The following is a 26495-nucleotide window of genomic DNA, read 5'->3' on the forward strand; positions in this document are numbered from 1 at the left end:
AGTTTTTTACTTGTATCGTACTTAAGTATGATTTCCCATTGGGACAAAGCCAGTTAGGTTTATCAAGGTCCCCTCTAGGCCAACTACTAGTCTTTCCCAAGATGCAACCAACAATAGTTGCCCAACTCCTAGGTACTTATTTACCGCTAGGTGAACACAGGCATCGGGCAAAAGCAAACGTGCCAAACGTCCCTGTCCTGCGGCAGAAATCAATCCCGAACGTTTCAATTGCGAGCTGACTGTTGACCACTACACTACAGTATTTTGAGGTTATCTTGAGACGATTTCGGGGCTTAGCGTCCCCGTGGCCCAATCCTCGACCAGGCCTCCTTTTTGTTACACCCCCCCAGGAAGCAGCCAGTAGCAGCTGTCTAACTCTCAGGTACTTATTTACTGCTAGGTAACAGGGGCATCAGGGTGAAAGAAACTCTGCCCATTTGTTTCCACCTCCACTGGGGATCAAACCCGGAACCTTAGGAAAACAAATCCGGAGCGCTGTCCACTCAGCCGTTAGGCCCCCCCTGACACTACAATATTATTCACTACAATGGGTTATTTGTACAAATGAATCGCCATTATCTGTACATTCTTGTAAAGCCACTAACATGCATAGCATTTTAGGCAAATTTTAAAGCTAACGCAAAATTTGCAGTGAATTTTAAATTATTGTACAAGGGAAACAGTTAATCTTAAGAGAACAAATCTACAAGAGGCCGTGACGAGGATTCGAACTTGCGTCCAAGAGCATCCCAGACGCTGCCTTAATCGACTGAGCTACGACATGGTATAAGAATTGCAACCAGAAATTCTTCTGAATTTACTTGGATCCTGCAGCCTCTCCGAGAGACAAACCAGGATTTTACACAACTCCCCCCATGCACTCGAGCTATGTCAATAGGCCGTTCTACCTCTTCGCCCTTACTTCATTATACATAGAAATCACAATAGCGTGACATCTAAGCTAAGCTAATTGTTAAGCGAGAGGTAAGGTAGTAATAAGGGTGATGAGAAATTATGTTGATGGAGTGCATTTGTAGATAGTGCAGCACTAGATGAGTAATTAGCACAATGTGGGATACTAAAGTGAAGACATTGGGTTAGGAAATTCCACACATTTGGTCTCTCTATATAGAGACCTGCATAGAGAATCTTAGAGATATTTCAGCAGTGATGTTCATGCAGAACATCACAAACATTCTTATTTCATACAATTCGGAAGTTTAAAATCTGAGTTAGTATTAAGGAACAGAGCTTTGCAAGTGTTTATAATGTGAAGAGAATGAAGAGTACGGATTAAATGTTTAGTATGTCCAGGGGTTTGAGCAAAGAGGCTGTATGTTGTCTGAAAATCAGAATTTATTATAGTTGAGGGTATCACAGTGTAATCAACTCTCATACCAGGAACAGTTGAGGGCCACAGCACTAACAACACTTCAAACCAGACATGACTTAGCAGACCTCATTGAAATTTTAAAATACTGAACAATTTGGAGGATGTTGATCCAGATAATGTCTTATAAAAGCTCAACAAACCACAACATAGGACTGAAAACAAGAGATGCCTTTTACCCCCATACGGTTATAAACCCATGGAACTGCCTACCTGCCAAACATAATTGCCCAAACTCTTACATTTTAAAATCCAACTGGAAAAAAATAATCAAGGCAAATGAGGGGACTTTGGACAAGCTTTTCTGTTCTCGTCGAGGCCACTAATACGTTAGTGGCCCTCAGGTAAAGTCAGGTAAAAATCGGTTGCCTTCCCCCTTGACTCCCAATTGGGGATCCTGGGTTCAATTCCCAGTCAGGACAGATATGGCTGGGCACATTTCCTTTCACCTAATACTTCTGTTCACCTAGCAGTAAACAGGTACTCGGAAATTAAACAACTGTTGTGGGTAGGATGATATAAATACTGTACTTTGTAAAGAAAACCAGATACAGTACTGTAATAACAAAATATATTTAAATTAAGATTATAGTGCATTTTAAAATCTGGTTATGTGGTCGCTGATGGAGAGTTTCCATAAATACGTAACTAACATGAAACTGGCCGCTAACAGTTTCATGTCAATGGCTGCTTCGGCCAGCTGCATTTAGTTCAATAAACATTTCTGTATATTACCTGTTGATGGTTTTAACAGTTCTTCACACACAGCCTGGCCTTTATACGGGTCATGAAAGGTCTACCAGAACCTTGTGAGTTACTTGAAACACCTAACATTTTTATGCAAACTTTGTACAAAATTATTAATTACTACTATACACTGATAACACAACTGTTGTTTTCCAATAGTTGTGTTAGTCCTACATTGCTTTTTTATCACTAGTAAAACGGTCTGTAATAATGTGTCACCCTGTACACATGACTGTTCACCAATGGATTGGAAAATTTACCTAACCTTACCCAGGCTAACTCAAACCAACCAAGCCTAACACAGCCTAATCTTGGCTAATACATCCTAACGTATCAAACTTTATGGATGGTACTTTTTGGACATGAAATAATTCGACGATGCTCGTTTTCCCGTTTGTTAAAACCGTATACACTATACTGTTATGGTAGGATGTATTAGCTTAGGTTAAGCTGTACTGGACTCCATTGGTTTGGGTTAGGTTGATTCTTGGTTTTGTTAGTTTAGGTTGGGTTGAGCTAGGTTATCTTGAGATGATTTCGGGGCTTAGCGTCCCCGCGGCCCGGTCCTCGATCAGGCCTCCTTTTTTGTTACACCCCCACCAGGAAGCAGCCCATAGCAACTGTCTAACTCCCAGGTACCTATTTACTGCTAGGTAACAGGGGCATCAGGATGAAAAACATTTTGCCCATTTGTCTCTGCCTTCACCGGGGATCGAACCCGGAAACCCTAGGTTAGATAGGTTTTAACATTTGTTTGCGAGTCATCGTGTATGTGGTATGACTTGTATCTGATTTAATATGGTCTTATCTGTCAAAACTAAAAATTAAGTAAAAATCTTATATACCTTCTTGTATATAAATAAATAAATGAGCTTTGTTTAACCCTCGCCATTTCTTTTCAAACTCCAAACAAAATGGGAGTAAAAAATCATTTCAACAAGGCTAGTTTTCTGATAAAAATGTACTACTAAGTTAGACTTGGTTATGTTATATGGATTAGGTTGTTTTATCATTAATCATTATCGTTTTAAGTCTGCTAACTAAGCATCTTGTATACGTAATGACCTATACACCCTACAGCAAAAATACCGAACTATAATACCCTAAATCCCACCCATATAGGTGTACAGACAAGTAATTCTTTAAACATCACACCAAAGCATTGTACAGAGACAAGAAAACCCATGCCTATATAAGAACGAATTGTCCATATGATGACCTACTAACTTCCTCCCCCACACACACACAGATCCTCATCATTACACAATAATAATATCTTGCACTACAATATCCCCCCTACATTCACTTACCTAACAATCTTATCCACTCTCCGTGGGTCAGAGCTGTTGTTTGACGTCTGCATTTTGAGTGGGAATGTTGCTGGCGAGCTGCTCCTGGATGTCGTCTGCTGGTCCACAACAGTGCTGGTGGAGGCCGAAGGTTCCGGGCCACGGGGACCTCGGTTGCCAGATCCAAACTGCGGTAAGTACCGAATTTGTAATAAGAGTAATATATATATATTCTATATAATGTATATATTGTTAAATATGACCGAAAAGGTAAGATTAATAATTCTACCATGAATTCTCAATATTTCTTATGTTTCTTTTTTACTGTGGATGGTAATTGAAAAATCAATTCTCCAAAATTCATTTTTATTTCTAGTCTGACGCGAGGCTTGAACGCGTTTCGTAATAACTTGTTACATTTTCAGAGACTTTAGTTTATACACACACAACTGTAACCTGAGAACACTAAACAGAGTTTTACTTATGCTAACATTAAACAGCTTGTCTTATATACTCGCATTTGGGTGAGGTGATGTGTTGCAACAGTTTTGGAAGAGGTGAACAAACTTTTGACCAACGCAGAACACGGAACAATGGGTATAAATTGGATAACTACCATTGAAGCTGTCATTGCAACCAATCTTATATTGTTTCTGCTGTATTGTGCCTACCAATTTTTTTGTCAACTACCATTCAAGCTGTCATTGGAATCAATCTTAGCTACCTATGTGCTTTAATATACTGTACCTACAATTTTCTCTCATCTTTTTTCATTTCATGTAATCTGTTATAATTTTTTGTCTATAATTTTGCAAGTATTTACCTCCTTAAAATTTTCTTAGATTAAGGACCTGCCCGAAACGCTGCGCGTGCTAGTGGCTTTACAAGACTGTAATTACCATATTTGTATCCTCACATTCCTTATGTACATTCTTGTATATGCATAAATAAATAAATAAATAAAATAAATGAGAGGGAAGAATGGAAGTAACTGCAAAGGGCCTATTGACCCATACTTCCTCTTGATGCTTCTATATTGGTACGGAGTCTTGAAGTGGGTAGAATATAGTTGTGCATCAATTGGCTGTTGATTGCTGGTGTTGACTTCTTGATGTGTAGTGCCTCACAGATGTCAAGCTGCCTGCTATCGCTGTATCTATCGATGATTTCTGTGTTAAGACTTCTCTGGTGATGGCCTGGTTGTGGGAAGAGATATGTTTCTTAATGGAGCCCTGTTGCTTATGCATTGTTAATCGCCTGGAAAGAGATGTTGTTGTCTTGCCTATATACTGAGTTCTTTGAGGCTTACAGTCCCCAAGTGGGCATTCGAAGGTATAGACGACGTTAGTCTCCTTTAAGGCGTTCTGCTTTGTGTCAGGAGAGTTTTTCATGAGTAGGTTGGCTGTTTTTTTGGTTTTATAGTAAATTGTCAATTGTATCTTCTGATTTTTGTCTGTAGGGATAACGGTCCTATTAACAATATCTTTCAGGACCCTTTCCTCCGTTTTATGAGCTGTGGAAAAGAAGTTCCTGTAAAATAGTCTAACAGGGGGTACAGGTGTTGTGTTAGTTGACTCTTCAGAGGTTGCATGGTGTTTCACCTTCCTTTTTATGATGTCTTCAACGAAACCATTGGAGAAGCCGTTGTTGACTAGGACCTGCCTTACCCTACAGAGTTCTTCGTCGACTTGCTTCCATCCTGAGCTGTGGCTTAGAGCACGGTCGACATAAGCGTAGACAACATTCCCCTTGTACTTGTCTGGGCAGCCAACCCTATGCCCTACCAAAAACCCAGCCGAAGCCGGACAGACACCCACCTGGAGCCCGAACAGTCACCCACCCGGAGCCCGCCAGCTGAGTGAACCGGGGCCCGCCAGTTGAATGAACTGGAACCCATCAGTCGAGTACCTGGAGCATGCCCCGAGCCCGACCAAGAACCCACCCAGAGCCCTACCGAGAACCCACCCCGATCCCTACAGAGAACCCACCCCAAGCCCTACAGAGAACCCACCCTGAGCCCGACCAAGAACCTACCCCGAGCCCTACAGAGGTACCCCAAGCCCGAGAGCCCACCCCGAGCTTGACAACCGAGAGCCAACCCTAAGCCCTACCAAGAACCCACCCCCAAGCCCTACCAAGAACCCACCCCCAAGCCCTACCAAGAACCCACCCCCAAGCCCTACCAAGAACCCAGCCCCAAGACCTACCAAGAACCCACCCCCAAGCCCTACCAAGAACCCACCCGAAGCCGGACAGACACCCACCTGGAGCCCGAACAGTCAAACACCCAGAGACCGCCAGTTTAGTAAACCGGAGCCCGCCAGTTGAGTGAACCGGAGCCCGCCAGTTGAGTGAACTGGAACCCGTCAGTTGAGTACCTGGAGCCCGCCCCGAGCCCTACCGAGAACCCATCCCGATCCCTACAGAGAACCCACCCCGAGCCCGACCAAGAACCTACCCCGAGCCCTACAAAGGTTCCCCAAGCCCGAGAGCCCATCCCAAACCCAAAAGAGCCCACCCCGAGCCTGACCGGGATTCAACCCTAAGCCCTACCAAGACCCCACCCCCAAGCAGTACCAAGACCCCACCCCAAGCCCTACCAAGACCCCACCCCAAGCCCTACCAAGACCCCACCCCCAAGCCCTACCAAGACCCCACCCCCAAGCCCTACCAAGACCCCACCCCCAAGCCCTACCAAGACCCCACCCCCAAGCCCTACCAAGACCCCACCCCCAAGCCCTACCAAGACCCCACCCCCAAGCCCTACCAAGAACCCACCCCCAAGCCCTACCAAGAACCCACCCCCAAGCCCTACCAAGAACCCACCCCAAGCCCTACCAAGAACCCACCCCCAAGCCCTACCAAGAACCCACCCGAAGCCAGACAGACACCCACCTGGAGCCCGAACAGTCACCCACCCGGAGCCCGACCAGTCAAACACCCAGAGGCCGCCAGTTTAGTAAACCGGAGCCCGCCAGTTGAGTGAACCGGAGCCCGCCAGTTGAGTGAACTGGAACCCGTCAGTTGAGTACCTGGAGCCTGCCCCGAGCCCGACCGAGAACCCACCCAGAGCCCTAACGAGAACCTACCCTGATCCCTACAGAGAACCCACCCAGAGTCCTATCAAGAACCCACTCTGAGCCCTACAGAGAGCCCACCCTGAGCCTGACCAAGAACCTACCCCGAGCCCTACAGAGGTAACCCAAGCCCGAGAGCCCATCCCGAACCCGAAAGAGCCCACCCCGAGCCTGACCGAGAGCCAACCCTAAGCCCTACCAAGAACCCACCCCCAAGCCCTACCAAGAACCCACCCCCAAGCCCTACCAAGAACCCACCCCCAAGCCCTACAAAGAACCCACCCGAAGCCGGACAGACACCCATCTGGAGCCCGAACAGTCACCCACCCGGAGCCCGACCAGTCAAACACCCGGAGCCCGCCAGTTTAGTAAACCGGAGCCCGCCAGTTGAGTGAACCGGAGCCCGCCAGTTGAGTGAACTGGAACCCATCAGTTGAGTACCTGGAGCCCGCCCCGAGCCCTACAGAGAACCCACCCTGAGCCCGACCAAGAACCTACCCCGAGCCCTACAGAGGTTCCCCAAGCCCGAGAGCCTATCCCGATCCCAAAAGAGCCCACCCCGAGCCTGACCGGGAGCCAACCCCAAACCCTACCAAGAACCCACCCCCAAGCCCTACAAAGAACCCACCCCAAGCCCTACCAAGAACCCACCCCCAAGCCCTACCAAGAACCCAGCCCTAATACCTAACAAGAACCCACCCCAAGCCCTACCAATAACCCACCCGAAGCTGGACAGACACCCACCTGGAGCCCGAACAGTCACCCACCCGGAGCCCGACCAGTCAAACACCCGGAGCCCGCCAGTTTAGTAAACCGGAGCCCGCCAGTTGAGTGAACCGGAGCCCGCCAGTTGAGTGAACTGGAACCCGTCAGTTGAGTACCTGGAGCCCGCCCCGAGCCCTACCGAGAACCCACCCTGAGCCCGACCAAGAACCTACCCCGAGCCCTACAGAGGTTCCCCAAGCCCGAGAGCCTATCCCGATCCCGAAAGAGCCCACCCCGAGCCTGACCGGGAGCCAACCCCAAACCCTACCAAGAACCCACCCCCAAGCCCTACCAAGAACCCACCCCCAAGCCCTACCAAGAACCCACCCCCAAGCCCTACCAAGAACCCAGCCCTAATACCTACCAAGAACTCACCCCAAGCCCTACAAAGAACCCACCCGAAGCTGGACAGACACCCACCTGGAGTCCGAACAGTCACCCACCCGGAGCCCGACCAGTCAAACACCCGGAGCCCGCCAGTTTAGTAAACCGGAGCCTGCCAGTTGAGTGAACCGGAGCCCGCCAGTTGAGTGAACTGGAACCCGTCAGTTGAGTACCTGGAGCCCGCCCCGAGCCCTACCGAGAACCCACCCTGAGCCCGACCAAGAACCTACCCCGAGCCCTACAGAGGTTCCCCAAGCCCGAGAGCCTATCCCGATCCCGAAAGAGCCCACCCCGAGCCTGACCGGGAGCCAACCCCAAACCCTACCAAGAACCCACCCCCAAGCCCTACCAAGAACCCACCCCCAAGCCCTACCAAGAACCCACCCCCAAGCCCTACCAAGAACCCAGCCCTAATACCTACCAAGAACTCACCCCAAGCCCTACCAAGAACCCACCCGAAGCTGGACAGACACCCACCTGGAGCCCGAACAGTCACCCACCCGGAGCCCGCCAGTTTAGTAAACCGGAGCCTGCCAGTTGAGTGAACCGGAGCCTGCCAGTTGAGTGAACCGGAGCCCGCCAGTTGATTGAACTGGAACCCGTCAGTTGAGTACCTGGAGCCCGCCCCGAGCCCTACCGAGAACCCACCCTGAGCCCGACCAAGAACCTACCCCGAGCCCTACAGAGGTTCCCCAAGTCCGAGAGCCTATCCCGATCCCGAAAGAGCCCACCCCGACCCCTACCGAGAACCCCCCCCAAGCCCTACCGAGAACCCACCCCCCCCAAGCCCTACCGAGAACCCACCCCCCAAGCCCTACCGAGAACCCACCCCCCCAAGCCCTACCGAGAACCCACTCCCCCAAGCCCTACCGAGAACCCACCCCCCCAAGCCCTACCGAGAACCCACCCCCCCAAACCCTACCGAGAACCCACCCCCCGAGCCCTACCGAGAACCCAGCCCAAAGCACTACCGAGAACCCAGCCCAAAGCCCTACCGAGAACCCAGCCCCAATACCTACCAAGAACCCACCCCAAGCCCTACCAAGGACCCACCCGAAGCCGGACAGACACCCATCTGGAGCCCGAACAGTCACCCACCCGGAGCCCGACCAGTCAAACACCCGGAGCCCGCCAGTTGAGTAAACCGGAGCCCGCCAGTTGAGTGAACCGGAGCCCGCCAGTTGAGTGAACCGGAACCCGTCAGTTGAGTACCTGGAGCCCGCCCCGAGCCCTACCGAGAACCCACCCTGAGCCCGACCAAGAACCTACCCCGAGCCCTACAGAGGTTCCCCAAACCCGAGAGCCTATCCCGATCCCGAAAGAGCCCACCCCGAGCCCTACCGAGAACCCACCCCCCAAGCCCTACCAAGAACCCACCCCCCAAGCCCTACCGAGAACCCACCCCCCAAGCCCTACCGAGAACCCACCCCCCAAGCCCTACCGAGAACCCAGCCCCAAGCCCTACCGAGAACCCAGCCCCAAGCCCGACCGAGAACCCAGCCCCAAGCCCTACCGAGAACCCAGCCCCAATACCTACCAAGAACCCACCCCAAGCCCTACCAAGGACCCACCCGAAGCCGGACAGACACCCATCTGGAGCCCGAACAGTCACCCACCCGGAGCCCGACCAGTCAAACACCCGGAGCCCGCCAGTTTAGTAAACCGGAGCCCGCCAGTTGAGTGAACCGAAGCCCGCCAGTTGAGTGAACTGGAACCCGTCAGTTGAGTGCCTGGAGCCTGCCCCGAGCCCTACCGAGAACCCACCCTGAGCCCGACCAAGAACCTACCCCAAGCCCTACAGAGGTTCCACAAGCCCGAGAGCCTATCCCGATCCCGAAAGAGCCCACCCCGAGCCTGACCGGGAGCCAACCCCAAACCCTACCAAGAACCCACCCCCAAGCCCTACCAAGAACCCACCCCCAAGCCCTACCAAGAACCCACCCCCAAGCCCTACCAAGAACCCTGCCCTAATACCTACCAAGAACCCACCCCAAGCCCTACCAAGAACCCACCCCAAGCCCTACCAAGAACCCACCCGAAGCTGGACAGACACCCACCTGGAGCCCGAACAGTCACCCACCCGGAGCCCGCCAGTTTAGTAAACCGGAGCCTGCCAGTTGAGTGAACCGGAGCCTGCCAGTTGAGTGAACCGGAGCCTGCCAGTTGAGTGAACCGGAGCCCGCCAGTTGATTGAACTGGAACCCGTCAGTTGAGTACCTGGAGCCCGCCCCGAGCCCTACCGAGAACCCACCCTGAGCCCGACCAAGAACCTACCCCGAGCCCTACAGAGGTTCCCCAAGTCCGAGAGCCTATCCCGATCCCGAAAGAGCCCACCCCGACCCCTACCGAGAACCCACCCCCCAAGCTCTACCGAGAACCCCCCCCAAGCCCTACCGAGAACCCACCCCCCCCAAGCCCTACCGAGAACCCACCCCCCCAAGCCCTACCGAGAACCCACCCCCCCAAGCCCTACCGAGAACCCACCCCCCCAAGCCCTACCGAAAACCCACTCCCCCAAGCCCTACCGAGAACCCACCCCCCCAAGCCCTACCGAGAACCCACCCCCCCAAACCCTACCGAGAACCCACCCACCAATCCCTACCGAGAACCCACCCCCCAAGCCCTAACGAGAACCCAGCCCAAAGCACTTCCAAGAACCCAGCCCAAAGCCCTACCGAGAACCCAGCCCCAATACCTACCAAGAACCCAGCCCCAAGCCCTACCGAGAACCCAGCCCCAATACCTACCAAGAACCCACCCCCCAAGCCCTACCGAGAACCCACCCCCCAAGCCCTACCGAGAACCCACCCCCCAAGCCCTACCGAGAACCCAGCCCCAAGCCCTACCGAGAACCCAGCCCCAAGCCCTACCGAGAACCCAGCCCCAAGCCCTACCGAGAACCCAGCCCCAAGCCCTACCGAGAACCCAGCCCCAATACCTACCAAGAACCCACCCCAAGCCCTACCAAGGACCCACCCGAAGCCGGACAGACACCCATCTGGAGCCCGAACAGTCACCCACCCGGAGCCCGACCAGTCAAACACCCGGAGCCCGCCAGTTTAGTAAACCGGAGCCCGCCAGTTGAGTGAACCAGAGCCCGCCAGTTGAGTGAACTGGAACCCGTCAGTTGAGTACCTGGAGCCTGCCCCGAGCCCTACCGAGAACCCACCCTGAGCCCGACCAAGAACCTACCCCAAGCCCTACAGAGGTTCCCCAAGCCCGAGAGCCTATCCTGATCCCGAAAGAGCCCACCCCGAGCCTGACCGGGAGCCAACCCCAAACCCTACCAAGAACCCACCCCCAAGCCCTACCAAGAACCCACCCCCAAGCCCTACCAAGAACCCACCCCCAAGCCCTACCAAGAACCCTGCCCTAATACCTACCAAGAACCCACCCCAAGCCCTACCAAGAACCCACCCCAAGCCCTACCAAGAACCCACCCGAAGCTGGACAGACACCCACCTGGAGCCCGAACAGTCACCCACCCGGAGCCCGACCAGTCAAACACCCGGAGCCCGCCAGTTTAGTAAACCGGAGCCCGCCAGTTGAGTGAACCGGAGCCCGCCAGTTGAGTGAACCGGAACCCGTCAGTTGAGTACCTGGAGCCTGCCCCGAGCCCTACCGAGAACCCACCCTGAGCCCGACCAATTAAGAACCTACCCCGAGCCCTACAGAGGTTCCCCAAACCCAAGAGCCTATCCCGATCCCGAAAGAGCCCACCCCGAGCCCTACCGAGAACCCACCCCCCATGCCCTACCAAGAACCCACCCCCCAAGCCCTACCGAGAACCCACCCCCCAAGCCCTACCGAGAACCCACCCCCCAAGCCCTACTGAGAACCCAGCCCCAAGCCCTACCGAGAACCCAGCCCCAAGCCCTACCGAGAACCCAGCCCCAAGCCCTACCGAGAACCCACCCCAAGCCCTACCAAGGACCCACCCGAAGCCGGACAGACACCCATCTGGAGCCCGAACAGTCACCCACCCGGAGCCCGACCAGTCAAACACCCGGAGCCCGCCAGTTTAGTAAACCGGAGCCCGCCAGTTGAGTGAACCGGAGCCCGCCAGTTGAGTGAACTGGAACCCGTCAGTTGAGTACCTGGAGCCTGCCCCGAGCCCTACCGAGAACCCACCCTGAGCCCGACCAAGAACCTACCCCGAGCCCTACAGAGGTTCCCCAAGCCCGAGAGCCTATCCCGATCCCGAAAGAGCCCACCCCGAGCCTGATCGGGAGCCAACCCCAAACCCTACCAAGAACCCACCCCCAAGCCCTACCAAGAACCCACCCCCAAGCCCTACCAAGAACCCACCCCCAAGCCCTACCAAGAACCCAGCCCTAATACCTACCAAGAACCCACCCCAAGCCCTACCAAGAACCCACCCGAAGCTGGACAGACACCCACCTGGAGTCCGAACAGTCACCCACCCGGAGCCCGACCAGTCAAACACCCGGAGCCCGCCAGTTTAGTAAACCGGAGCCCGCCAGTTGAGTGAACCGGAGCCCGCCAGTTGAGTGAACTGGAACCCGTCAGTTGAGTACCTGGAGCCCGCCCCGAGCCCTACCGAGAACCCACCCTGAGCCCGACCAAGAACCTACCCCGAGCCCTACAGAGGTTCCCCAAGCCCGAGAGCCTATCCCGATCCCGAAAGAGCCCACCCCGAGCTCTACCGAGAACCCACCCCCCAAGCCCTACCGAGAACCCACCCCCCAAGCCCTACCGAGAACCCACCCCCCAAGCCCTACCAAAACCCACCCCTAAGCCCTACCAAGAACCCAGCCCTAATACCTACCAAGAACCCACCCCAAGCCCTACCAAGAACCCACCCGAAGCTGGACAGACACCCACCTGGAGCCCGAACAGTAACCCACCCGGAGCCCGACCAGTCAAACACCCGGAGCCCGCCAGTTTAGTAAACCGGAGCCTGCCAGTTGAGTGAACCGGAGCCCGCCAGTTGAGTGAACTGGAACCCGTCAGTTGAGTACCTGGAGCCCGCCCCGAGCCCTACCGAGAACCCACCCTGAGCCCGACCAAGAACCTACCCCGAGCCCTACAGAGGTTCCCCAAGTCCGAGAGCCTATCCCGATCCCGAAAGAGCCCACCCCGACCCCTACCGAGAACCCCCCCAAGCCCTACCGAGAACCCCCCCCCAAGCCCTCCCGAGACCCCCCCCCCAAGCCCTCCCGAGACCCCCCCCCCCAAGCCCTACCGAGAACCCCCCCCCCCCAAGCCCTACCGAGAACCCACCCCCCCAAGCCCTACCGAGAACCCACCCCCCCAAGCCCTACCGAGAACCCACCCCCCCAAACCCTACCGAGAACCCACCCCCCAATCCCTACCGAGAACCCACCCCCCAAGCCCTACCGAGAACCCAGCCCAAAGCCCTATGGAGAACCCAGCCCAAAGCCCTACCGAGAACCCAGCCCCAATACCTACCAAGAACCCACCCCAAGCCCTACCAAGGACCCACCCGAAGCCGGACAGACACCCATCTGGAGCCCGAACAGTCACCCACCCGGAGCCCGACCAGTCAAACACCCGGAGCCCGCCAGTTTAGTAAACCGGAGCCCGCCAGTTGAGTGAACCGGAGCCCGCCAGTTGAGTGAACTGGAACCCATCAGTTGAGTACCTGGAGCCTGCCCCTAGCCCTACCGAGAACCCACCCTGAGCCCGACCAAGAACCTACCCCGAGCCCTACAGAGGTTCCCCAAACCCGAGAGCCTATCCCGATCCCGAAAGAGCCCACCCCGAGCCCTACCGAGAACCCACCCCCCAAGCCCTACCGAGAACACACCCCCCAAGCCCTACCGAGAACCCACCCCCCAAGCCCTACCGAGAACCCACCCCCCAAGCCCTACCGAGAACCCACCCCCAAAGCCCTACCGAGAACCCACCCCCAAAGCCCTACCGAGAACCCAGCCCCAAGCCCTACCGAGAACCCAGCCCCAAGCCCTACCGAGAACCCAGCCCCAAGCCCTACCGAGAACCCAGCCCCAAGCCCTACCGAGAACCCAGCCCCAAGCCCTACCGAGAACCCAGCCCCAAGCCCTACCGAGAACCCAGCCCCAAGCCCTACCGAGAACTCAGCCCCAAGCCCTACCGAGAACTCAGCCCCAAGCCCTACCGAGAACCCACCCCCAAGCCCTACCGAGAACCCACCCCAAGCCCTACCGAGAACCCACCCCCAAGCCCTACCGAGAACCCACCCGAAGCCGGACAGACACCCACCTGGAGCCCGAACAGTCACCCACCCGGAGCCCGAACAGTCAAACACCCGGAGCCCGCCAGTTTAGTAAACCGGAGCCTGCCAGTTGAGTGAACCGGAGCCCGCCAGTTGTGTGAACTGGAACCCGTCAGTTGAGTACCTGGAGCCCGCCCCGAGCCCTACCGAGAACCCACCCAGAGCCCTACCGAGAACCCACCCTGATCCCTACAGAGAACCCACCCCTAGTCCTACCATGAAAACACCCTGAGCCCTACAGAGAACCCACCCTGGGCCCGACCAAGAACCTACCCCGAGCCCTACAGAGGTACCCCAAGCCCGAGAGCCCATCCCGATCCCGAAAGAGCCCACCCTGAGCCTGACCGGGAGCCAACCCTAAGTCCTACGAAGAACCCACCCCGAAGCCCTACCAAGAACCCACAACCCCCCGAGCCCTACCAAGAACCCACACCCTCCCAAGCCCTACCAAGAACCCACACCCCCCTAGCCCTACCATGAACCCACACCCCCCCAAGCCCTACCAAGTACCCACACCCCCCCCAAGCCCTACCAAGAACCCACACCCCCCCAAGCCCTACCAAGAACCCACACCCCCCCAAGCCCTACCAAGTACCCACACCCCCCCAAGCCCTACCAAGAACCCACCCGAAGCCGGACAGACACCCACCCAGAGCCCGCCAGTTGAGTACCTAAAGCCTGTCCGGAGCCCCGACCGACAACCCACCCCGGAGCCCCGACCGACAACCCACCCCGGAGCCCCGACCGACAACCCACCCCGGAGCCCCGACCGACAACCCACCCCGGAGCCCCGACCGACAACCCACCCCAGAGCCCCGACCGACAACCCACCCCGGAGCCCCGACCGACAACCCACCCCGGAGCCCCGACCGAGAACCCACTTGGGGCCCGACAGAGAACCCACTTGGGGCCCGACAGAGAACCCACTTGGGGCCCGACAGAGAACCCACTTGGGGCCCGACAGAGAACCCACTTGGGGCCCGACAGAGAACCCACTTGGAGCCCGACAGAGAACCCACTTGGAGCCCGACAGAGAACCCACTTGGAGCCCGACAGAGAACCCACTTGGAGCCCGACAGAGAACCCACTTGGAGCCCGACAGAGAACCCACTTGGAGCCCGACAGAGAACCCACTTGGAGCCCGACAGAGAACCCACCCCGCGCCCAACCTTTCATGGAGAAAATTGAACACCAGGCGACAAAAATAATTGCAGAATGAGGTCTAGTTTCATACCATGAACGGTTGAGGGTCACAGGGCTAACAACACTGCAAACTAGGCATGCCAGGATGGATCTCACCGAAACTATTAAAATATCGACTTGAATCGACTTGAGAATGGTCCAGGACGGACCGAAACTCGTCGTCCCTTCAACTTCTAGTGTGTGGTCTGGTCAACATACTTCAGCCACGTTATTGTGACTCATCGCCTGCCTATTAAAATATTGAACAGTTTCGAAGATATGGATCCAGAGAACAACTTCAATAGGTCAGATGGAACACAAACAAGGAACAACGGTTTCAAGTCCAACAAGCCGCAGTGTAGGACTGAAAACATAAGCTATATTTTCACCCACAGGGTTATAAACCCATGGAACCGCCTATCTGCTAAAGCAGTAAATAACATAACACTTGAATTGTAAAATCCAATTTGAAAAAAAATCGGAACAAATGGGGGACCTGATCTGCTACCAGAAATTTTAGCCAAATATCCCCAGTCTGCTAACTGTAGGTAGTAACCGAGTGATTGTTTTCTGACCAGGGGGAGAAAGATACTGGCAGTATGGGGCGTTAAAGTTTATTGAAGATTAAATTCTGCAGAACATGTAAATGTATAAAGTTCAAATATAAAGTAAGTAATTATATAAAGTTTATATTAAACACGGTTTATATTATAGGCTTATAACAAAGTTGATATTATTAAACTTAATATTGAACATGTAAATATATAAAGTTTCAAAATATATAATTTAAGGACTATATAACGTTTATATTAAAATATATAAAGTAAATATATAAAGTAAGAATTAACAGTAACAATTCCAAGTCCGAGGACTAGATTTAACTTAAAAGGTACACCCGTAGTAAGTATGAGACCTTAGCCTATAGTGACATGGAAACTAATTCTGCAGAAACCTAAAGGTTAACTGGTACTAGAATTAAGGCCGAGTGCAAATGTGTAGTAATTATATAACACTAGGATATAACAGGCAGGACACAAAGAATAACTAATAAGTGAGAGACCACATAACACGTAATGTACCCGGCCAAGAGGCCGTAAAAGACCTAATGGATAAGGAGAAGGGGGTGTGACTACAAGTAGGGCTTACTAGCACCTAGACTGGGCAAAGTATTAGCTGCGGACAGCGGGACACTTGGGGACCGGCGCTGCACCCCCCTTCCCACATGCAGTGGGGAGACAATCGGGACAACTGTGCAAAGCATGACTGGGGTACAAAAGCAGCCGCTTGCAAAGGGGGGGAGGGTGGGGTTTTGCGAGGGCAGCGGCGAGGGCAGGCGGAGTGAGGCAGAGCCCCAGTGTGCGCCCGTATTTATACAGGCCCCAAACTGCCCGCGCAACGCCGCGGGACGCGCTGCGCAATTGTTTCTTTCTCCCCCGCCAGAAAAATCCCCGCTTGCGATCAAGCAGTGACCATTTTCTGACCAGGGGGAGAAAGATACTGGCAGTATGGGGCGTTAAAGTTTATTGAAGATTAAATTCTGCAGAACATGTAAATGTATAAAGTTCAAATATAAAGTAAGTAATTATATAAAGTTTATATTAAACACGGTTTATATTATAGGCTTATAACAAAGTTGATATTATTAAACTTAATATTGAACATGTAAATATATAAAGTTTCAAAATATATAATTTAAGGACTATATAACGTTTATATTAAAATATATAAAGTAAATATATAAAGTAAGAATTAACAGTAACAATTCCAAGTCCGAGGACTAGATTTAACTTAAAAGGTACACCCGTAGTAAGTATGAGACCTTAGCCTATAGTGACATGGAAACTAATTCTGCAGAAACCTAAAGGTTAACTGGTACTAGAATTAAGGCCGAGTGCAAATGTGTAGTAATTATATAACACTAGGATATAACAGGCAGGACACAAAGAATAACTAATAAGTGAGAGACCACATAACACGTAATGTACCCGGCCAAGAGGCCGTAAAAGACCTAATGGATAAGGAGAAGGGGGTGTGACTACAAGTAGGGCTTACTAGCACCTAGACTGGGCAAAGTATTAGCTGCGGACAGCGGGACACTTGGGGACCGGCGCTGCACCCCCACCGCAGGCCAGCGGCCGGACCCCCCCCCCGAAGGGCGAGTGCCAGCTGGCCGCGTGAGGCACTCAATGTAGCAGAGCAACAACGTCCCATCTGACGTACGATGTGGGCACTACTCTTCCGCCTGCCGTTTGCCATTATTTCTGATGTGGCGAGCCCGTCCCGAGACAGCTGGGTGCGGGGCGTAGTCATCTGAAGTCAAGCCTAGCGCCGAGAGGGCAGCGCGTAGGATCCTGGAGAAATCTCGCCTGGTGACAGGAGCGCTTGTAGGATCTGTGCTTGTAGGATCCGAAGAGTGTTGATTCCTGACCATGTAAGCGATACCTGGTCCAGTCGGAGCGTGCGTCGATTTTTTGTCGCGTAGCTCACCTCCCCCGGGCTGAAAGATATAAGGCAGTAAGGGTGGGCAGAAGCGGCGTGCAGTGTTATCGAGACAGGCAAGAGCACAGACGAGAGGGAAACCCTAGCTGAATCAATACGGAGACGAAAAACGGGGGAGGGAGCCCGGCAGCAGGAATTAAGAGAAACCTTAATTAAAAATCCTGGATGAATAAAGAGCATCCGAATAATTATACTGTAGCAATGAAGGGGGGCTAACAAATCTAAGAATCTTCCAGCAAACGGAAGGGGGAAGTACCTTTGCTAAGAGCAAAGGTGGGAGAAACCGGTAGAACAGCAAGGAGGCACAAAGCAACTATAACAGGGTAAGACGAAACACTATAAATCTTGAATATAAACAATACATATACCAAGAAAGGGTATAACAACTAAGCAACATATACATAAACAATAAAATGGAAAGAACCAATTCTTAAAGCCAAATCTATAACATGCTTGTGTCCTAATCGGATGTAGAATGTGAGCGGGGAACATTACCCTTGGTCTCTATCCCATCTCCGCCTCCAGACGGGTGATTGGGCTGGATAGAAGCCAAGGAGTCTGCCTTGAGTGGCCGCTGAGTGTAGTCTTGTGTTGTCAATGAGCGTCTGCGAGCCGCAGCTAGTACGCCGTGAACTTCGGCAACATCTTTAGAACAGGAGCAAAGTGAAATCGACGGCAGGGAGCTGCCATTCAGTAACTAATAAGGATAATAATAAGAATACAATGTCGTAAATAATCGTACAATGAAGAATACAATGTAATATCGTAAATAACAGATGACGGCAAGTGCCGCAGAATGGAAGAAATTAAGAAAGCAACGCCAAACCATAATAATTTATATTTTAATAAAATAATACTGGAATGACAGTAACAGTACGGAGTAATATTAATACTGCCATATAGCCCAGCAAATAAAGAGAAGATAATAGTATTAACGTAGGCCCTGGGCGGCTGCATCCCGGCACCGCTGCGTGCGTTGATGGTGATCAGAGGAATATCCGGCTCGCGTTCTCTTCCTCGCCGCAGTAGGGTGTGAAGGGGGGGGGGGTTCCGGCTTGTCGTGGCTGCGAATAAAGGAAACAGAAGAAACCGGCATTGAGCGCCAAGCGGGCAGAGCGCAGTGGAAGGAATAGCGGTTGGAGGTAAGGGGCCCCTAACCTAATGATAGATGAGGTAAAAATAAATAGAATACTATTACGTAGTAGGAAACAACAAAGGCGAAGGAACAAGAAGAGTAAAATAGCCCAGAAGGCCGGATGGCCAAAGAACGTTAGCGACCTATGGCCAACAGCATGCTGGCTGCGCTGGCCAACCACAAGCTGGCCGACGTCATGCTAACTGACTGGCTTGAGCTTGCCGAAAGGAAGGCCGAATGGCCAGTTTTTTGCATGACACCGTGCGCGAGGCCAGCTAAACTTCTCGGTAGCGTCCAAATGTAACTTAATGTACTGTCGATACGATGAAGAATGGGTGGTCAGATATAATGCACAAATTCAGAATAGAATATATAATGAGGGAAACTAGTGTAATAGGACGAAATAACCGGAGGAGAAAAAAAAAAATTGTGGCGGGGGGGGGGGGGGGGCCACCCGAATGCACTGCAACTAGCGTACCTTAGCTGAAAATAACTTAAAGGCACAGAGGCAAAGCAATAGATTAATACAAATCCTAATTGATAGTCCCTTAATTACAAATTGAACGTGAAACTTAAACAAAGAGTAAATTGCGGGAGAAAAATTTTTCCGTAATAAATACAAATCAAATTGCGAGTCCAACAATAACAAAATTGACACGCAGACGTAGGAGGAACCGATAAGCCGCGGCTCGCGCACCGCTAGCCATACCTAAACATACCTAGACAGGAAGGGGAGAAGCATAAAGGTAGCCCAGTGAAAGACTAGTAATTATTAATTAGTAACTCTGCAAATAGCACATCCTGGCTGACTTAATAATTTACTTAGTAACTCTGCAAATAGCACATCCTGGCTGATTTTACTTAATAATTTACTTAGTAACTCTGCAAATAGCACATCCTGGCTGACTTTACTTAATAATTTAATTAGTAACTCTGCAAATAGCACATCCTGGCTGACTTTACGTAATGACGTAAGGCAAGGAAAATGAACAAACATACTGAACACAGCAACGCAAAATTAAACATGCGACATGAGCAAAGCGTCAACTGTCGGAGTAAATTAAGGTAGGCTGTTTGGGAAAAGGAATCCGTGGTAATCTGAAAGCAGGAGGCATGTTAGTGCTGAAATGTAGAACGTAATTAAGAGGAAGGGCAAGGCATGTCGCGAGATGTCTGCCAGTACAAAATAAGAAACCTTCCATATAAGCGTATAAAATCTTAATTTACATTGTCTTAGGAAGGCAAAGAACGGGATATCGTTAAATATACGACGTTCCCGACGACGCTTCGACGCCGCCATCTGCTGGAGTGTACCGTGCCCCAGGCAACGTGGGGGCCACCCCCCTGTCCAGGTCACCTGAATAGGGCAAGTCATGGCACGTGAAGTCTGCAGGTACAAAATAAGGGTATACAATCGGCGTGCATATATAACCATTTTTACATTAAGAGAACGGAGGGAAAGCATAACAAATATAACCTGATAAGTAACGTGCATAAACTGCAAGAGCCAAGCGTAAATACTGTAACCACTGAGGAAACTAAACTGCAAAGCTAAGCATAAACTACTGTAACTACCGATGAAACTAGGCAAAAATGCAGGGCCAGGAGACGTGAAGCTAAAATAAGGGCCCGCGAATACTGCAAATAGCACATCCTGTCTGACTTAATAATTCTTAGGAACTCTACAAATAGCACATCCTGGCTGACTTTACTTAATAATTTACTTAGTAACTCCGCAACTAGCACTGCCTGTCTGACTTTACTTAATAAATTACTTGGTAACTCTGCAAATAGCACATCCTGGCTGTCTTTACTTGATGACGTAAGGCAGGGTAAAAGTGGGCAGCATACTGGACACAGCAACGCAAAAATAAACATGCGACATGAGCAACGCATCAACTGTCGGAGTAAATTAAGGAGGCTGATTGGGAAAGAAAGTCCGAGGTAACCTGAAACAGGAGGCATGTTAGTGCCGAGATGTAGAACATAATTATGAATAGGGCAAGGCATGGCACGTGGTATCTGCAAGTACAAAATAAGGGTATACAAACGGCGTGGATATATAGCCATATTACATTAAGGGAACGGAGGAGATGCATAACATAAATATAACCAAATAAGCGACGTGAATAACTGCAAGAGCCAAACGAAAGTACTGTAACTACTGAGGAAACTAGGCAAACTGTGCTATTATAACATAATTACAATTAATACAATTATAACAAATAATTATAAATTGCAAAACAAAGTATGCTCAAAATAAAGCTGGACTATAATTCGTTAGAGAAACGGGATTAACACTTGTAAGTTTCCACAGTCGGTGGCTGTGGAAACGTTCCGGGCTACACCGGCAGATGAAACGTCTGGATAAACCAGCGGCCTGGGGGGGGGGCCCACTGTGACTTCCGGGCTACCAGGCAGACAACACGTCTGGATAAACCAGCGGCCTGAAAGACCACATATTTATATGGCCAATGTAAATAAGATACCTGAATAACATCGCCAGCTTAACTCACCACAGGAAGAACGTCGGCTGGACATGAACCCCCGAGCGCAGACAGCGAAGACGGCAGCGGCTATGACAACCTTCGTGGCTACATTGGGCAGACAAAACGTCTGGAGAAACCAGCGGCCTGGGGGGCCGCAGTAGATTCCGGGCTACACCGGCAGACAACACGTCTGGATAAACCCGCGGCCAGAAAGGCCGTGTATTTATATGACCAATATAAATATAATACCTGTAGAACATCGTCGGCTTAACTCATCGCAGGAAGGACGTCGGCTTAACTCATCGCAGGAAGGACGTCGGCTTAACTCATCACAGGAAGGACGTCAGCTTAACTCATCGCAGGAAGGACGTCAGCTTAACTCATCGCAGGAAGGACGTCAGCTTAACTCATCGCAGGAAGGACGTCGGCTTAACTCATCGCAGGAAGGACGTCGGCTTAACTCATCGCAGGAAGGACGTCGGCTTAACTCATCGCAGGAAGGACGTCGGCTGGGGAGCAGCCCCTGAACGCAGTCAGCTAAGACGGCAGCGGCTGTCAACCTTCCTGGCTACGTTGGGCAGACTAAACGTCTGAATAAACCAGCGGCCTGGGAAGCAGCAGTATCTTCCGGGCTACACTGAGCAGACAATACGTCTGATAACCAGCGGCCTGGGAGGCCGCAGTATATTCCGGGCTACACCGAGCAGACAATACGTCTGATAACCAGCGTCCTGGGAGGCCACATGTCTGGATAAGCCAGCAGCCGGGAGGCTGCAGATTCTTCTGGGCTACACCGGGCAGACAAAACGACTGTAAAAACGTTTACTGGTACTGGTAAACGAAACTGGTACTGTCTAGCGTCAGTACTTAATAACTTTGACAAAGTCAAGGAAACAAGTATAAAGGTAAAACAGTAAGTAAAATGACATGCACTTAGGCAATGCATAATTAGTAATAAATTGCTGATGGAACTAATCAATACGAGTCCGAGATAAACTTAAAGGGAGAGGCATGAGGCCCGAAGACAGCATCTAGGACAACCTAGCTGACTTTACTTAAAGGTGAAGCATAAGTTAAACAATTGTAAACCAGTAAAGTAAAAACATGCAGCAAGGGCAATGTAAAAAGCAGGACATTTGCTGAGGAAACTAAATATAAATGCAGGGCCAGAAGAAACTTAAAGCAAGAGGCAAGGGGCCCGATCCCGACAACTATCACATCCTAGCTGACTTTACATAATAACTTAAAGGCAAAGCAGAGGTTAAACAAACGAATGTAAAACCAGCAAAGAAACTAGCAGCTTGACACTGCATAAAATTCATTAATAAATTAAGGAAACTTATGGAAAACAAGTCCATAAAAACTTAAAGCTAGAGGCCGGAGGCCTGTGAACACAGCAGCTAGCATAACCTAGCTGACTTTACATAATAACTTAAAGGCAATAGCAAAAGTTAAACAAACAAATGTAAAACCAGCTAAAGAAAACATGCAGCTTGACACTGCATAAAATTCATTAATAAAGGAAAGTTATGGAAAACAAGTCCATGAAACAAAGCTAGGAGCCAGAGGCCTGAGACACTGCAGCTAGCCTAACCTAGCCGACTTTACCTAATAACTTATAGGCAAGCAAAGTTACACAAACCTAAGTGTAAAACCTGCGAAAGAAAACATGCAGCTTGACACTGCATTAAATTCAATAATAAATTAAGGAAACTTATGGAAAACACAAGTCCAAGAAAATTTAAAGCTAGAGGCCGGAGGCCTGAGACACAGCAGCTAGCATAACCTAGCTGACTTTACCTAATAACTTATAGGCAATGACCAAAAGTTAAAACAACCTAAATGTAAAACCAGCTAAAGAAACACGCAGCTTGACACTGCATAAAATTCAATAATAAAATGAGGAAACTTATGGAAACAAATCCAGAAAACGAAGCTAGGGGCCAGAGGCCTGTGACACTGCAGCTAGCCTAACCTAGCTAACTTTACCTACTAACTTAAAGGCAATGACCAGAAGTTAAAACAAACCTAAATTTAAATCCAGCTAAAGAAACATGCAGCTTAACACTGCATAAATTTCAGTAGTAAATTAAGGAAACTTGTGGGAAAACAAGTCCACGAAAACAAAGCTAGGGGCCAGAGGCCTGTGACACAGCAGCTTGCCTAACCTAGCTGACTTTACCTACTAACTTAAAGGCAATGACCAGAAGTTAAAACAAACCTAAATTTAAAACCGGCTAAAGAAACATGCAGCTTAACACTGCATAAATTTCAGTAGTAAATTAAGGAAACTTGTGGGAAAACAGGTCCATGAAAACAAAGCTAGGGGCCAGAGGCCTGTGACACAGCAGCTAGCCTAACCTAGCTGACTTTCCCTAATAACTTAAAGGCAATAAGCTAAAGTTAAATAAAACTAAATGTACAACCTGCAAAAGAAACAGGGAGCTTGACACTGCAATAAATTCGGGAATAAGTTAAGGAAACTTATGGAAAAACTAGTCCATTAAACTTAAAGCTGGTGGCCAGAGGCCTGTGACTCGGCAGCTAGCCTAACCTAGCTGACTTTACCTAATAACTTATAGGCAATAAGCAAAAGTTAGAACAGACCTGAATGAAAAGCCTGCAAAAGAAACAGGCAGCTTGCCACCATTAAATTCATTAATAAATTAAGGAACTTATGAAAATACAAATCCATGAAAATTAAAGCTAGGGGCGAAAGCAAAGGTAAAATTACAGTAAATATTGTAGCGTGAGGAAACACACCCTGACTAACAGTCAGACTGTAAGGAAGGACATATAAAGAACGTAAATAATAAATAACGGCATAACAGAAGTCGCCCAACAGCATACCTCACGTCGACTGGGTGGGGAGCTTAAGGACAGGGCTGAGCAGATGGGGAAGGAGAGGGTAGGGGTGGACAGGCCTCCTCCCGAGTGTGGTTCAAATAACAGCCACCTACTGGAGAAAAACCCAGTGCCCCATAACACCGAGGGTCACCTTCCCCTCTAGGACCACTGCACCTGCATTTGGTCACCAACGCTGAACCAACAGGCGTGCTTCAGGGCGCGCGCGCCAACAAAGAGACAAACACTGGTCTGACGCGCCAACACAAACACTGGTCCCGCGCGCCAACAAAACACAAAAACTACCTTAAATGTTGAGAAGGGCAGGACGCCCCTAACGGGTCGCTCCGAGTCGTTGTCGCGAGGAACTGTTGTAGGGTCCATGCTGTGAGAACAGTTGAGCGGGCTAAACTTCTGTGTTTTGCGAGGGCAGCGGCGAGGGCAGGCGGAGTGAGGCAGAGCCCCAGTGTGCGCCCGTATTTATACAGGCCCCAAACTGCCCGCGCAACGCCGCGGGACGCGCTGCGCAATTGTTTCTTTCTCCCCCGCCAGAAAAATCCCCGCTTGCGATCAAGCAGTGACCATAACCTATCCACCGCTGCCCACTGGATGGGGGGCGGTGTGCAGGACAAACAAATTGTGACACTAGCTCTCCACATATGTCAGGTGCTTAATTTAGAACCTGTACTTGAGGTCGATCTCGAACCCATTGTTGATGTGACGACTATTGAATTTCGTAACTAGCTCATCAAGATTGTAACTTGCTTAGCTAAATGAATTGTGGGGTTCAGTCCCTGAGCCCATTATGTGCCTCTGTAACCCTTTCCACTACCGCCCAGCAGAGGTACAACAGGTACTCAGAGAGAACTATCAACATCAGAGGCCCGAGACTGTTCAACACGCTTCCACTACACATAAGGGGCATAAATAACTGGCCGACCCCTCACAGTGTTCAAGAGAGAACTGGATAAGCACCTCCAAAGGATACCTGATCAACCAGGCTGTGACGCATACGTCAGGCTGCGTGCAGCCGCGTCCAACAGCCTGGTTGATCAGTCCAGCAACCAGGAGGCCTGGTCGACGACCGGGCCGCGGGGACACTAAGCCCCGGAAGCACCTCAAGGTAGCCCGCAAGATGGGTATGGGGTGCATAATAAACGAACTAAACTAACATTGATAGGCATTGTTCGAAGCAAACTCCGTACGCAAAACCCCATTATATTATATAATTCTATATACTGTGTATATATAAGATATAAATATGTCAAAAAGAATTATCACTCTTACCTGGAGCAATGTTGCTGATTTCGGAAATCAGCGGTACATGTTGTCGCGTTGGCGGCAGCGACGGTACTGTCGAGCGGCTGAACCTTCAACGACCAACCGCCGTTTGAACGCCATTTTGAAATTCCAGCTGGCTCCAAGCTCTGTGAACCCGGGAGTTCGAGACTTTTGTTAACCCGAAAGTTCGAAGCTTGGTGAACTCAAGAAGTAGGGTTAGGTTAGGTTGAGTTTTTTTTTTTTTAGATATATACAAGAGTTGCATATATCTTAGAGAGAGACTTCTTATATTCTTGTACAGCCACTAGTAACGCGTAGCATTTCGGGCAAGTCCTTAATCCTATGGTCCCTGGAATACGACCCCCACGAAGAATCGTTTTTACAACCAAGTATATTTTACAATCATCCCATTTTACTGTTGAGTTAAACAGAGGCTACAGTTAAGGATTTGTGCCCAGTAAATCCTCCCCGGCCAGGATACGAACCCATGACAAAGCGCTTGCGGAAAGCCTGGCGAATGTCTTACCACGACACCACGGATACTGATGTAGATTGGGTTGGGTTAAGTTGACCTAGGCTAAGTTAGGTAGGTTTCCAAATTCATTGGCGAATCGTCTTGTGTATGATGTGACATTGTGACTTGTATCAAGGCCGGAAGGGAATTAAAATGTCCGGATAAAGCTATATGATTATTCAACCTATCCTCATAAACAAAGACCAAATGCTCGTTAATTCAGCCACCAAACCCCCTGTATTATTATATATTAGCCTATACTGTGCATATTTAGGCATTGGTTAGGTTAGGTGTTTAGGTTCTGTTGGCGATTGATTGATTGGTGAAGATTAAGCCACCCAACAGGTGGCACGGGCATGAATAGCCCGGGTTCGTTCTCTACTCACAATTGAGATTTCCAGGTTCTAATCCTGGGAGGGGCAGAAATGGCTGGATACGTATCCTATCACCTAATGCCTCTTAAAAAAAGGTCGATAGAGCTCCGGCCTCACAGGCGTGGGGTCCCCGGTTCGAGTCTCCTAGATCCCAGGTGAATGGAATGCCTCTGTCCACCTAGCAGAAAATAGGTACCCAGGAGTTAGTCATCTTGCTGTGGGGGTTGCATCCTAGGTAGGGTCAATAATTTGTCCCGGGGGGGGGGGGCATAAGCCTAACATATAAC

The 26495-nt window shown here is 50.7% G+C and overlaps 1 protein-coding gene across 1 annotated transcript in view; it reads right to left on the reverse strand.

The window, feature by feature from the left end:
• LOC123759988 (protein Asterix-like) overlaps positions 1 to 25479 on the reverse strand; it is a 32617-nt gene extending 7138 nt beyond the window's left edge. The window contains exons 1-2 of the mRNA XM_069300674.1: positions 25327 to 25479; positions 3448 to 3614 (exon numbers count right to left, since the gene is read on the reverse strand). Of these exons, the coding sequence (XP_069156775.1) occupies positions 3448 to 3500 (53 nt within the window). The 5' untranslated portion in view covers positions 3501 to 3614; positions 25327 to 25479. The remainder of the gene's footprint in view (positions 1 to 3447; positions 3615 to 25326) is intronic.
• Positions 25480 to 26495: the final 1016 nt, after the last annotated feature.

This window comes from Procambarus clarkii, chromosome 44 (assembly GCF_040958095.1).
Source record: "Procambarus clarkii isolate CNS0578487 chromosome 44, FALCON_Pclarkii_2.0, whole genome shotgun sequence".
NCBI classification, from domain to species: domain Eukaryota; kingdom Metazoa; phylum Arthropoda; class Malacostraca; order Decapoda; family Cambaridae; genus Procambarus; species Procambarus clarkii.